At 39.6% G+C, this 14,566-nt stretch overlaps 3 protein-coding genes across 3 annotated transcripts; all 3 read left to right on the top strand.

The window, feature by feature from the left end:
- Positions 1–99: 99 nt before the first annotated feature.
- On the top strand, positions 100–5,217 carry tlr7 (toll-like receptor 7). The gene is made up of 2 exons (XM_023292502.3): positions 100–1,784; positions 2,057–5,217. Exons 1-2 carry the CDS (start codon positions 1,770–1,772, stop codon positions 5,201–5,203), a joined length of 3,162 nt encoding a protein of 1,053 aa, XP_023148270.1. The 5' UTR covers positions 100–1,769; the 3' UTR covers positions 5,204–5,217.
- Positions 5,218–5,660: 443 nt separating this feature from the next.
- LOC111583413 (toll-like receptor 8) lies at positions 5,661–10,679 on the top strand. Its single transcript, XM_023292501.3, has 2 exons — positions 5,661–5,793; positions 7,432–10,679. Exons 1-2 carry the CDS (start codon positions 5,791–5,793, stop codon positions 10,507–10,509), a joined length of 3,081 nt encoding a protein of 1,026 aa, XP_023148269.2. The 5' UTR covers positions 5,661–5,790; the 3' UTR covers positions 10,510–10,679.
- A 1,614-nt stretch (positions 10,680–12,293) lies between these two features.
- On the top strand, positions 12,294–13,602 carry tmsb4x (thymosin beta 4 X-linked). The gene is made up of 3 exons (XM_023292544.3): positions 12,294–12,449; positions 12,993–13,105; positions 13,205–13,602. The coding sequence occupies exons 2-3, from the start codon at positions 13,006–13,008 to the stop codon at positions 13,234–13,236; spliced, it is 132 nt and encodes a 43-aa protein (XP_023148312.1). The 5' UTR covers positions 12,294–12,449; positions 12,993–13,005; the 3' UTR covers positions 13,237–13,602.
- Positions 13,603–14,566: the final 964 nt, after the last annotated feature.

Raw genomic sequence — 14,566 nt, 5'->3', positions numbered from 1 at the left:
TCTATCTCTCTTCCTCGTGTTACTACCTGTCAGTTTTTCATACAATGCCACGTTTTAGTTAATTTTGTGGCGGTGCATGCAAATTCATACTCACTTTCCACCAAAAAGCACTAAAAACAGAGACAAATTTCATTCTTCATACAGAAAAGTTTCTTGACCTATGTTTAGTTTTGTAACTATGTTTAATAATTCATGATTTTACCATTCACTCAAGTCTGAGTGGTGGAAATGCTTTTTGCATTAATGATGATGATGGTCTGTTTCACTTCCTTGGCTGCCAAGAGAGTGTTTGCGCAATGTTATGTGTGAGAGTAGTCGCGCACATGTCGCATTATGTGAATTCAGCTGAATAAAACAAGGCTGTCAGAGTCAACAGCCACACTAGCAACTCTTTGAAGCTTTGAGCTGAATGCTAAGATCAGCCAGTGCTACCATGCTCATATTTAGCAGATATAATGTTGACTTATTCATTTTTACTACAATCAAACACAAAGCACAGCTGTGGCTAATGGAAATATTATTAGTTTAGACCTGGTGGAACTCGGGTTAGTTTAAAGGGACTTGTGCTAAATTTTATGGCAGACTATCACACAGTCGTCTGACATTTTAGCTTACATGTGACATACTATAGCCACACGGTAAATTGGATTCACCACAAATGTTTGTTCAAAATTCTGTGCCAATTCCGTTCAAAAGTGTGGCGATATTTAACAGGAAAAAAATAAAATGATGGTGGTGCTTGAGGAACAGACCAGCAGCCACAAAATCACTAGAATAGCTAAAAAAGACGCTTTGCCAATCAATTAGATATTATTTATATAGCACTTTTCATGCAAATGGAATATAAGGCAAAGTGTTTTATAAAACAAAAAAAAAATCCTTACCCCCTCACACTACTCTCAACTGAGATATACTGTCATAAGTAAATTTCATAAATAAAAATGAACTAAAAGAAAGATTTTTAAAGGTAGGTCTTCAGTTTGGTTTTAAAAAATATCAGCATTTTCTGCTGCCTTCTAATCTTCAGAAAAGGCTGTTCCAGACGGCACAATTGCAAGGATGTCTCACTGCAGGTTTTTGCTAAAGACTCTTTGCCATCTTTTTTACTATGAATGTGGCTGATCAGGTATATGCTTTGCATGACAATACTGAATCTGTTCAGTTGATGTCTCAAGAGGGACCAGACATACACACTGTCTGATCAGTCTGAATAGCTGAGAGTTACTCAGTCGTACAGCCACAAAGCAGCTACACATAACAGAAAAACAATTCTGCCCACTGCCAAAATTACATGTTTACCCAGTAAGGTGGTATACCTAAAGCCAAGCCTCGGTTTCACATTCCTCTGCACGCTCATGAGAAATGAAACTACTCTTATCACACGTGCTGGTCACTAAAATACCTGTAATTCCACCAGCTGTATGTGTCATACTGTACACTAAAAGCAAATTACAGATTAATAAACTTGATCTTTGTATTGTAAACAAAAACATCATTAGTAATATTGTCATAAATCACATTTCTATAACAAACATCTATCAGTGAACCGGTACAGACATGGGAGAAGATGGAAGATTTTGATGTGCCTGGTTTCTAACAAACTTAAGGAAGTGATTCTTGCTAATTTTATACACAAAAGGCTAACTCTGCCACCTGTTACTTTCATGTTATCACTTCAGAAGTGAATATCACGCTTCTTTCAGTACTCTGTCAAACTTCACAATAGAACTCTTGATAGCAGGATCTCTTTTCAGTCTCTCACGTACATAATGTTCATCCACCTGGTGAGTAGGAGATATTTTTGTTCATCTATTATACAATATTATCTTTCATAAGCAGTAAAATGTAGGTTGGCTTTGATCAGAGCTGGAAAATGACAGGTTTGCTTGTGTTGTACACTAGTTGCATTACAATGTAGAATATACTACATATGCCTTACTCAAATTATTGATGTTTGTGATGCTGATTGTGATGTGCATTATGTGTTATATTTGGGATGTAATATATTAGTAGCTTTCAACACGTCACTCATGAAGCTGCCTGTGTTTCTGTGCAGATGTATGTGGCACTGCTGGGCTTCTGGTCTTTTCTCCCTAATTCGACAACTAGCATCTCTTACCCAAAAACTCTGCCATGTGATGTTATTGATGACAACAACGGGACTGAGGTAAAGGTGGACTGCACCGAGAGAAGCCTCACATACATCCCCTATGGCATCCCAAGAGACACCACCAACCTGACGCTCACCATCAACCACATTCCTTCATTAAACTCTACCTCCTTTCACGGTCTGGAGAACTTGACTGAGATTGACATGAGGTGCAACTGTGTGCCCATCAAAATCGGCCCCAAGGATCGTGTGTGCATCAAGAGCGTGACGATTGAGGAAAATACCTTCACCACGCTGAGGAATCTGCGAGCGCTGTATCTAGATGGCAATCAGCTCGACAGTATACCTAAAGGCCTGCCTTCCAATCTGATCCTCCTGAGTTTGGAAGTGAATCACATTTACAATATTTCTAAAGCAAAGCTGTCTGAGATCAGAAATGTTGAGGTGCTTTACCTTGGACAAAACTGCTATTATCGTAACCCCTGTAATAATTCTTACGGCATAGAGGACGGTGCATTTGCACAGTTTTACAATTTAAAATTGTTGTCTCTTAAGTCAAATAACCTGTCCTTCATTCCACATCAACTACCTACAAGTTTAAGGGAGCTGTATCTCTATAACAATAACATTACAGAAGTCACTGATGAGGATTTCAAAAACTTAACTAACCTTGAGATTCTAGACATCAGCGGAAATTGTCCTCGATGCTACAATGCCCCTTTCCCATGCACCCCCTGCCCGAATAATGCACCACTTAAGATCAGCAAAACGGCTTTTAAAATGTTGACAAAACTAAAGACATTACGCCTGCACAGTAACTCCCTGACAAGTGTGCCACGGGAATGGTTTGACAGCACATCAGAGCTCAGGGTGCTTGATCTCTCCTCAAATTTTTTAGCAAGAGAGATAGGAGTCACTGCCTTCCCAAAATCCCTGAGCAAACTAGAGGAGCTGGACCTTTCATTTAACTACGAGCTTCAGAGGTATCCTCAAACACTGAGACTGAGCTACGCTTTCTGCTATCTCCAGTCTCTTAAAATTCTCAGAATAAAGGGCTTTGTGTTTCAGCAGCTAGAACCAGAAAGCATTGCTCCTTTAAAATCTCTACCAAACCTGAAGGTTGTAGATCTGGGTACAAACTTCATTAAAATAGCAAACCTTAGTATTCTGATGGAATTAAACAGCTTTGAAATAATCAGTCTGTCTGACAACAAAATATCTTCACCCTCCGAGGGCCAAGAATCCTTTGGTTTCTCTGGAGGAGAGCCCTTTCACTGGTCTCCTATGTCGGCCTCTGCTGAGTACCAAAATCAGGAAGTGAGAGAGATTCATTACTTCAGGTATGATGAATATGCTCGCAGTTGCAAATACAAAGATAAAGAACTTGGAATTATTACATCTTTTGTCAACAGGGACTGTAGTCAGTTTGGGAAAACTCTGGATGTGAGCAGAAATAATATATTCTTCTTGCATTCAAGATTTTTGAATCTTAAAGAGCTGAGATGCCTTAATCTGTCCGGAAATGCAATGAGCCAAAGTCTGAATGGCTCTGAATTTACCCATCTGAGTAATTTACAGTATCTGGATTTCTCATCCAATCGGCTGGACCTGCTCTACTCCACCGCATTTAAAGAGCTGACAAACCTAGTCATTCTGGATATAAGTAACAATAACCATTATTTCGAATCAGAAGGCTTGACTCACATGCTTAATTTCACAAAGAATTTAAAAAAGCTCAAGACACTACTGATGAACCACAACAAGATCTCTACCTCCACCAACACAGAGCTGGAGAGTGAATCTCTAGAGAGGTTAGAGTTCATAGATAACCGGTTAGATATGTTGTGGAGAGATGGAGACAACAGATTTGTCAACTATTTCAAAAAATTACTTAATCTGGCTGTCCTCGATATCTCTGAAAACAACCTCAATTGTATTTTAGCTGATGTGTTGATCGGTTTGCCAGACAAGCTGTCCGAGCTCTACATTAAAAACAACAGAATAAATTCATTTGCCTGGGAGAAGCTCCGATTTTTAAAGTATTTAAAAGTCTTAGATCTCAGTGGAAACAGCTTAACTACGGTTCCATCCATGCTGTCAAACTGTACAACATCTCTCACGACACTCATCTTACAAAAAAACCACATCCTAAAACTCACATCAGATTTCCTCAAGAATGCCTATAACTTAAAACATCTGGATCTTAGCTCTAATTACATACAATACATTGAAAAATCCAGCTTTCCTGACGATGTTCTTAATCAAATGGACATGTTACTTCTGCACAACAACCAGTTCTTGTGTACTTGCAATGCTACTTGGTTTGTCAAATGGCTCAACAGTACCTCGGTAACCATTCCTAGGCTGGGTACAGATGTTAACTGTGCTGATCCAGGGGCACAGAGAGGTCAGGCTGTGGTCTCAGTGGACCTGTTGGCCTGCCAGCACAACTACCTGTCAATCATTCTCTACACCCTCATGACTTCCCTCATCCTCAGCTTCCTCACCCTGTCCATCTCCAGCCATCTCTTCCTGTGGGACGTCTGGTACATCTACCACTTCTGCAGGGCCAAGCTCAAAGGCTATGGCCGCCTGTACTCCCAGAGTGCCGTCTATGATGCCTTTGTGATCTACGACAAGGAGGATCCTGCGGTGTCAGAGTGGGTGATGAAGGAAATGTGCGTGCATCTGGAGGACCGCGGAGAACGACGCCTGACGCTGTGTCTGGAGGAACGAGACTGGATCCCTGGATGTCCCCTGATTGACAACCTCTCCCAGAGCATCCACAAGAGCAAGAGGACCGTGTTCATTCTCACCAAAAAGTACATCAAAGGGGGGAACTTCAAGACAGCTTTTTACATCGCCAACCAAAGGTTAATGGATGAAAAAAATGACGTTATTGTACTGATTCTCTTGGAGAAAGTACCTTGCAATTCAAAGTACCTGAGATTACGGAAGAGGCTGTATAAGCGCTCTGTGCTGGAGTGGCCCACAAATCCTCAAGCTCAGCCATACTTCTGGTTCAGCCTGAGAAGTGTTTTAGCAACTGAAAGTCACAAGCAATACAGTAATCTCTTCAAAGAGACGCTATAAATAGAACAATTACTGGAATGTTTAGTTCCTTCTCCCATTGTCTGTTGTTCTGAATGTACTTCTGTATATGGATTATAATGTGTGACTATTGCATTGTTTAAATGTAAGCAGAATCATTATCACTGCTGTATGAATGAGCCTTTTCATGGTGGTCATGATTACAGAAAATGTGTGCTAATTTTAAATTCCCTGCTATTTCCATTTAAGTAGAGAATTGATTGGTACTCTTTGCAGTTTTCTCAAGGGATTCTAATTTTTTCATTTTGTCTAAGCAGGCCATTATACATGAAACAGGGAAATGAAACAAATGTACTTCTTCAATTCATATATTACTTCTCTCTCACAGCTGGTCTTGTGTGAAGCAGTCAGTTTGTTACTTTAATGTTTGACTTCAACCACAGAGGTTTTTATAGTGGGTAGTCATAAAAAAAACAAAAACAAGGAAATTAAATGGGGTGTTTTGACATTAAATACCTTGTCGGCACACAAGACAGGCACAGTTTTTCTATTGCCTGAAGTGCCAGAGCATCAGTTGGTTTCGAGGCTGTCATTTAGAGATCTTGAGGAATCAACACAGTACATGCATAATGGTGAGTTTTAATGATGCAAGTTTCTCTGTATTTTAAGCTTTGCTGTTTGTATAGAAAATAATAGAATTGTCTACTTTTGAACTTTACATAATATAATTTTGCGCTTTTATTATTTTTGTGACTAAACCTTTACTTCACTTGATTGTGTTTTCACTAAACTCTTCGTCTCCAAAATCCTGGACTGTTCATGTAATTTGTTGGAAGCTGTTTTGCATTTTTAAAAAATGTGTTCCACAGTAAATACAGTATATTAAAGCTGACACAACTCTGTAGAAGAAAAGAAGGCGCCGTCTTTATTTTGTCACTTTTACCTTCCATTTTATAAGGGCAACAACCAGGGGTTTAGGGATTTAAAGCTATGCAGCCACACATTTATTTAAACCCACAGAACTATTTCAAATTCACATTTTCAAAGACACCATTTGTCAGACTGCTCATAAGACAGAGTATTTTCACTTGACGGAATGATGGGCTGTATATCACTAACTACAGAGATTATACGGCTTTAATGTAGAATATGTATGTGATTCGGTTCCTCGGTGTGAAATAAAACACTTTTAACAACCTGTAGTTACTTATACTGAAGAAACGGGGAAGGTGGAAGTATAGGTGGGAATATGTAGCTTGTGGAGGAAGAAATTGAACAATTGTTTATTTAAAGACAAACCACAAAAAAAAAAAAAATCAGAAGCAATGCTAACATAACCTTACTGGATTAAATACATCAAACGGTTTTGAGCCTTATTTCATCTGATTTGACCAGTATTATAATGCTAGTTAATATTAGCACATATTGTTGTGTATTTGATATGACTGAGTCAGTTCAAAGATTTTATCATTTTCTACTCTTGCAGTGTCTTTTAGGATTTATCTCACATTTTATCTCACAATTGCTATTTAGGTATCAAATGTTATATAGTCTTGCTGTAATAGATTAACAGAATATATATTTTTGGCAAAGAACAAGACCAAAGAGGGCCAGTCACTCCAAGTGAGTGTTATTAAACTTACAACCTGCTGCCACCTGCTGGATATAAGTGGTGCCATGCTGAAAAGCAATTTAAAATACCCCAAGGATAGGTTTACATTTTTTAAAGTCTGATTTAAAAGTAACATTATATGCATATATGAGTATACACACTGGAGACATTTTGAAATGTCAAAAAAGCACAACTGTAATTAACAACATTAACACCAATAGCCGCATTTTAATGAGCCACTTTAGGTCCACAGTTTGGTACATCACTAGAAACACTTCCTAGGCCATGGTAATATTAGAAGTCAAAATATTTGCTGTGAAAAAGGTCTATTGAAACTGGTTTTGCTTGCTGTGATCATACGCCTGATGCCTCCTCAAAACTTCAGCTAAACTTTGGAATACATTTAAGCACAGAACAAAGACTGTGGATTTTGTCCACAATTTTATCCAGTGGAAGGGTGTGAGAAAGAAGGAAGTCATAGCAATGAACACTATTTCAATTTATATGAGGTCTAGACTATTGCTTTGTGACATTAAAAAAAATTAAAAAGTGATCCTATCTTTGAACATAAGAAATAAAAAGATAACATTGTACCGCATTATGTACACTTTTTAAGTTCAGGTTGTTTCAGTTGGTTCATTTCTTTATTTGTCTACAGGCTGTCACATGTTGGATGTGCTTGCTGCTGTTCTGTCTGTGTTGCCATTATGAGATTCAGCCTGCTGAATGCAAACCTACGTGGATGTCGCGGCAGTTCCCTTGTGATGTTACAGCCCAAAACAGCTCCAAGGTCATATTTGACTGCAAAGGACGTCATCTGCATAGAGTTCCTGACGGGATAACGAGTAACGCAACTGATCTCAATTTGTCTGAAAACTTTATTGAGAACATTACCGCTGATGCATTTTCCAACCTTCTGAATCTGACTCAGCTCAACCTCAACTGGGCCAACAAGAACAAAGAACTGATCTTTGCTGCAAATGCTTTCAAAAATCTAACAAAACTGCATCAGCTGAGACTCTCTGGCATTTGTCTGAAAGCCATCCCAAGCAATATCCCTTCCACTGTTGAAATCCTCGAGCTAAACATCAACAAAATCAAGATGGATAACATGAGCCTCACTGGCCTAAGAAACGTGACGAAACTGTGGTTGTCCAGAAACTGCTACATGTGGAACCCTTGTGGTAGATCTGTCACTATAAATGATACCAGTTTTCTAGTCATGACAAAACTGCAGACTCTGGACTTGTCTTTTAACAACTTAACCCAAGTTCCCAAAGGATTACCACCATCACTAACTGAATTATACCTGGGTTCTAACAAAATAGAGTACATAGCTGCGGATCATTTTTGTGAGTTACATAATTTAACAATGCTAGGACTGCAAGGGAACTGTCCAAGATGTCAAAATGCTCCATTTCCCTGTGTACCTTGTCAAAATGGTTCTCTCAGCATTCATCCAGCTGCATTTCAAAATCTAACGCGGCTTAAGATGTTAAACCTGGGAGGGAATTCGCTGCAGCACCTGAATCCCTCTTTGTTTGAGAGGCTGAGCAACCTTAAATCACTGTTCCTGTCATTTAACTTCTTACTAAAAACAATTACTGACGAGGCCACATTTCTAAGATACCTACCCAGGCTAGAAAAAATCGATCTGTCTTTCAACTTTGCTCTCAAGTTCTATCCTAACACAGTAAACCTTTCAAAAGAGTTTTCAAATCTTAAGTCACTAAGAACATTGCATTTGGAGGGTTTGGTCTTCCAGAACATTAAACCAGGCACCCTCAAACCTCTGTATGAGCTCAAAAATCTATCCGCGTTAAACTTAGGCACAAACTTCATTATTCACTCTGATTCAACCATATTCAGGAAATTCCACCACTTGAAAATGATATATCTTGCAGAAAACAGGCTGTATCCCACTCCAGATCCCCAACACCCAAGTAACGGATACAATCAGAGGCTGGATCTTTCTGTTTCACCGATCAGAAAAGCCCATCCAAAGGACTCTAATTATGAGCTATCCCACCGCCTTATAAAGCAAGAGTGCTTCAATGCTGGACGAGTATTAATCCTCAGCTCAAACAATCTGTTCTTCATATCTCCAAAGCAGTTCGACAGCTATGGAGATATTGCATGTCTCAACCTGTCAGGAAATGGATTTTCAGCAGCACCCAATGGCACAGAGTTCTCCCAGCTGCCTAATCTTACCTACCTGGACCTGTCCTTCAATAAGATTGATCTGGCCTACGACGACGCCTTCAATGAACTACAGAAACTACAAGTGCTAGACATCAGTTACAATGCACACTACTTTCAAGCATTCGGAATTACACATAATTTACATTTTACAAAAAATCTGCCTGTCCTAAGAGTTCTGAATATGAGTCATAATGCCATTTCTACCTTAACAACAAAACAGATGTACAGCCAATCATTAGCAGAACTTCAGTTTACACACAATCATCTGGGGACTCTTTGGAAAGAAAAGGATGGTTCATATAAGACACTTTTCACTAATCTAACTAATCTGACACTTTTAGATATATCTCACAACAACATTGCAAAGATTCCAATCAATGTTTATGAATGTTTACCAGATAAGCTCATCACATTACACATTAGCCATAACAGCCTGACTGAGTTTGCATGGGACAAACTGAAGCATTTCTATCAACTTCAAATTTTAGATCTGAGCTTCAATTCTTTGTCTAATGTCACAGGCATCGACTCAAGCATCACCAACACTTTGACGCTCCTTGACTTGAGCCATAATCATATTTTCCACTTAGACAATGGATTTATAAAGGGTCCCAAAAGCCTTACGACTCTTAGCCTTAGCTACAACAAACTCACTACTATTAATCAATCTACCTTCCTATCAGGACGTGAAAATCCGATAAAGACTTTGTTCTTGCAGAAAAATCCATTCCAATGTAAATGTGATTCATTAGATTTCATTTTATGGATTGAAGACAGCAATATAAAGATCCCTAGACTGACCACTGAGGTGACATGCGACACACCAGCAAACCAGAAGAGTCAAATACTCATAGACTTTGACATTAATCAGTGTGTAAATGACAGTCTAGCATGTCAGATCTACATCGTCACGACTTTCTTCATTATTGTTTTTATGTTTGTGGCAACAACCGCTCACTTGTTTTACTGGGATGCTTCCTATGTCCTACACTATCTGAAAGCTAAGCTGAAGGGATACAGATCCTTTTACTCATCAGACAGTGTTTATGATGTTTTTGTGACATATGACACCAGAGATCCACATGTCTCTGAGTGGGTGATGGGGAATCTGCGGGTGAAACTGGAAGAGGAAGGAGAGAAGCATCTTCCTCTTTGTTTAGAGGACAGGGATTGGCCCCCAGGAGTCCCGCTGGTGGAAAACCTCACTCAGAGCATCCAATATAGTCGCAAGACCCTGTTTGTTTTGACAGAGAGCTACGTTAAGACCGGGGCTTTTAAGCTGGCCATGTATCTGGCCCACCAAAGACTGCTGGATGAAAATGTGGATGTGATTGTACTGCTGATGCTGGAGCCTGTTCTGCAGCATTCTCACTTCCTGCGCCTGAGGAAGAGACTGTGTGAGAAAAGTGTTGTAGAGTGGCCGAGAACAGCAGCCGCAGAGCCCTGGTTCTGGCAAAACCTGAGGAATGTCGTACGAGTAGATAATCAGGTCATGTACAACAAGAGTTACTCAAAGTACTTCACCAGCAGGTGAAAGATGAGTGATGACAGTGTGGGAGGGATTTATGATGTGGTGTGCTTGTTTTTGAAAATTGTTCTTACTCTGCCTTGGATTTACATGCAAAACAACTAAAGACATGATTTTGTCATTTGCTTGCACAGAATGATACTGAATTTCTAGTGATTTGTGTGCAAATATTACAATATGTAAATAAATTACTCTATTTCAAATCTGTGTCATTTTGTAAAAGCTAATTTTGCAGTGTATTATATGGTCTACATCTAACTTAGAAAATATCGGTACGGTTACAAGTTTAACCTACTTGGTTTGCTGCTTTTAAGAACAAAATGCACTGCACATTCGTCCATTTAAGTGTTTACTGGCAGTTTGAAGTCTAGACTAAATAATAACTCAATAAAAAAAAACAAAACTGGTGAAACAAACTAAACCTGACGCAATCCACTTCATAAATTTATTTATAACCTGCAGGCCCCCATTTACTATTCTTAATGTGACTTCTCCATTGCAATAGTGTCAACCCAGATAAGTCTGCCTTCTGGGAAACTCTAGTCAAGATTTAATATGTGATTTTTTTCAACAGTGTCTTTCTCTTTGGTGCTCTCCCCTTAAGCTACAACTGTTGAAGAACTTGCAACAGTTGTTGTCTGCACAGTCTCTACCATCTTAGCCGCTGAAGCTTGTACCTCCTTTAGGGGAGTCATAGGTGTCTTAGTGGCCTCCCTCAATAGTCTATTTCTTCAGGGCAGCCTATGCAGATTTACTGTACTCCAAGAGATATTTAATGACTTGGAAATTTTCTTGACTTATCCCCTGACTTGTGTAGTTATAGCTGATCCACCAGTGACTGGACCTTACAGATACAGGTGTCTTTACACAACAATCACCAGACTCAAATGATCTCCATTTCACAGCACTGGCTGTGTCAAATTAAGTGAATCACATTAAAGTGGGTGAATACTTGTGCAGTCACTTATTTTATCTTTTATTTTAACTGGCATTGATTTATAGCAATCTGTTTTCACTTTGACACAAAAGGGTCCTATTTGGGGGAGCTTTTAATCAAAATAGTCCAAATAAGATGATCATAATTTAATGTTGAATAGCAATAATAGGGGGAAAAATCACCAGTCAGCAGGGATGCTTAGCCTACAGGGGGGAGAGATTCATGGGTGAGAGGGTGACTGATCTCAAAAGTCCTACTCCTACACTTTCACTTATTACAGAAAAAGTGTATCAAACTAATGCACAACCCTCCATACAACTCTGATGTAACAGAAAATGTGTATTCATATAAAAAAATACACAGAGGCTTATTTTGTACTATCAAACTATGACATAATCACACCTCCAAACCACTTCTTTGAATTTGCTCAAACCAGTACAACAATTTCAGTGCAATTTAAAGATTATCAACTAAACAATACCTGAAATTAACATTTGCTCTCCGTCTGGTTATTACCTCATTTGTCCACACGGTGTCGCGACTGAAGCAGTATTAACAGGTTGCTGTGTGCAAGTTAAACCTAAACGCATCGTCCCATTCAGAAATCACACAGTATAGCATATATTTTGGTGGCTTTTTGGTACAAAGGATCATCTCGTAATGGTGCACTGATATGCGCATCTTTCATAGGGTTAGAAATCAATCCATCGCCTTCCCTCACCTAATCTGGCGCAGCTGGTGCGTCTTACAAGTTAGTTTTCCCAAAATAAACGCCTTTTCCCCCTAAACCTACCTTCATAAATCGCACTTTAACTACTCTGGGTGTTTTTTGGAGGGGATCGCTTTGACATAGAAGCAAAAACAAGTTGGTGTAAAAGCAGAGTGGGCGTGACTTGTGCGGGTTATTTGCATACTGCGCAGTATTTATTGGGTGATTGAGGCGCTACACATCACTCTGCTCCTGCGACAACGAGGCGTGCTTTCTGTTGGTTCTCTACCTAAAACCCTGGTAAGCAGTTTTAGATTATGTGTACTTTTTTTTTTTTTTTTACCCTTTCTGTCGTCGTTTCGTAATGTCCTGGCTCAGCATTACACAGCTTTGAAAGCTACAAGAATAAATTAGAAAATGCTATTAAAACGAAGGAATGTTGCAGAATGACTGAGAAGCACCAGTTGCTGCATGATGGTAGGATAATTAAGTCAAAAATCAGAGATGCTGTGCGTGTTTTGTGTGTGAAGTTAATTGATCAGGGTGGAGGAGGGGGATCTGCTACAGTTAAAGGCAGACTGCTCATCTGGATTCCTCTAAAGGGCGGTGGTCCAACAATAGCACATGCTCCTTGACAAAGCTTTCTCAAGTCAAACTCAAGACAAATGCATGCAAATCTATCTTGCATTAATTGTATTGTTGGTTTGAGCCCTAATTATCTATCATATTGCCCTACAAGCTGCAGGATTGTGACTCCTCTGTGATCAGGTGTGCTGATTGAACTCAATTGAAAGATGAGCATAATTAATAGGCTCTTGTTTGTTGTTTTTTTTTTGTTATTAGAGCCTCTGCAAACATGTCTGACAAACCTGATGTTGGTGAAGTCGAACGCTTTGACAAATCCAAGCTGAAGAAGACGGAGACTCAAGAGAAGAACACATTGCCAACCAAAGAAAGTATGTGCTGTAATGTGTGATTTCAATCCAAAAAAAACTTGGTTGCTATGGTGCACAGTGTCTGAAACTAACGCACAAACTTTCTTCCTCTTTCCGCAGCCATCGAACAGGAAAAGGCAGAGTCATCATGAAGACCAGTCCTCCCCTGCAGTGTACATTCCACAAGCTTCTGCCCTGTTTTTCCCAAAACTTCACCAACATGCATTTCTGACTAATTGACTTAACAATGGCTGTACACCTCCCACACCACTTGTTCGCCCAAAAGGCAGTCTGTACAGTATGGAAGTGTGGGTTTTCTGGTCATCTGTTGCTGCATCTGCATCTCCAGAGTGGCATCAAGGAGCAGGTGTGCTGTGAAACATCTGATGGACCTACACTTGGTTATTTGTAGCCCTACTCTGGCCACTTGTGAATGCTTTCAAGTCAAACTGTTTTGTATAAAATCTGGAATGCACAAGTTTGTTAAATATGGAAAATGAAATAAAAAGTAAACTAAAGCACGTGTCCTTTAGTTTTTGAGTAGGCTTTTGACTTGTTTGCACTCCACCCACCCTGAGCAATAACAAGCACTTGAGTAGCCATTGGCTTTTTAATCTTGAGCAGGTCAGACAGTATGGGAGGACTCTGTAGGTGTTGTGTCTGTCTTCAATGCTGGCACAGTTTAGTCACCAGCTGACCCAAAATGTGCAGACGGCCATCAAAGCTAAAGCTTGATCGGCTTGCTCCATTGTTAACAATGTGCCCTCAGGAAAAGCTGCTGAGGTTTTGGCTTGGCATAAAATGATTAGAATCTGAAATCATGCACATTTGGACTTGAGCAGTTCAGGACTTGGCTGTCTTGGCAATGCAACATTTGTAAGAGGTAAAGGATTAGGAGTGGAAGCCATCTGGTAGATACCACTATAAAAAGGAAGTCCTTAAAGGTCAGAAATTAACTTCACTTTCTTGGTGGCAGTACTCTAGTCATTGAATAAACTGTCCATGAAACTAAACTATGCATAGTTAAAGCATTTGCTCACATCCTGGAATGACTAGCCAAATAAGTCCACAGATCTTCCCCTTAAACTGATGCTTTGAACACTAACTTGAGAGGCAAGCTTGTGCTTCTTAAATCATAAAATGGACCAGCCACACAGTCCTGTCTTATGTACTCTGCACTCAAAAGTTCCTTCCTCGCAGCTGCTCCAAGTCCACGTTCAGGCTGTACTGTGCAGGAACATATAAACGTCCCTCCCCACTCTGGCTCCAGCTGTAACTACAGTAACTTCCCACCGTGAAACTGAGTAGAGGTGATTTTGAGAATCTCTCCTGCATGACAGGTTACCTTCCTGCAAACAATAATCAGGTACAGGATTACAGTAAAACAAATGTCTCAATTTCACAGTTTTACTTAACTGGAAAAAATGAATCTACTGACTTTTTGAGGTGCTGTTATATTTAAATCAGAAGCTGCAATGTTCA

Source organism: Amphiprion ocellaris, chromosome 11 (genome assembly GCF_022539595.1).
Source record: "Amphiprion ocellaris isolate individual 3 ecotype Okinawa chromosome 11, ASM2253959v1, whole genome shotgun sequence".
Classification (NCBI taxonomy): Eukaryota; Metazoa; Chordata; class Actinopteri; family Pomacentridae; genus Amphiprion; species Amphiprion ocellaris.
This window is presented reverse-complemented; position numbering and strand designations above follow the sequence as displayed.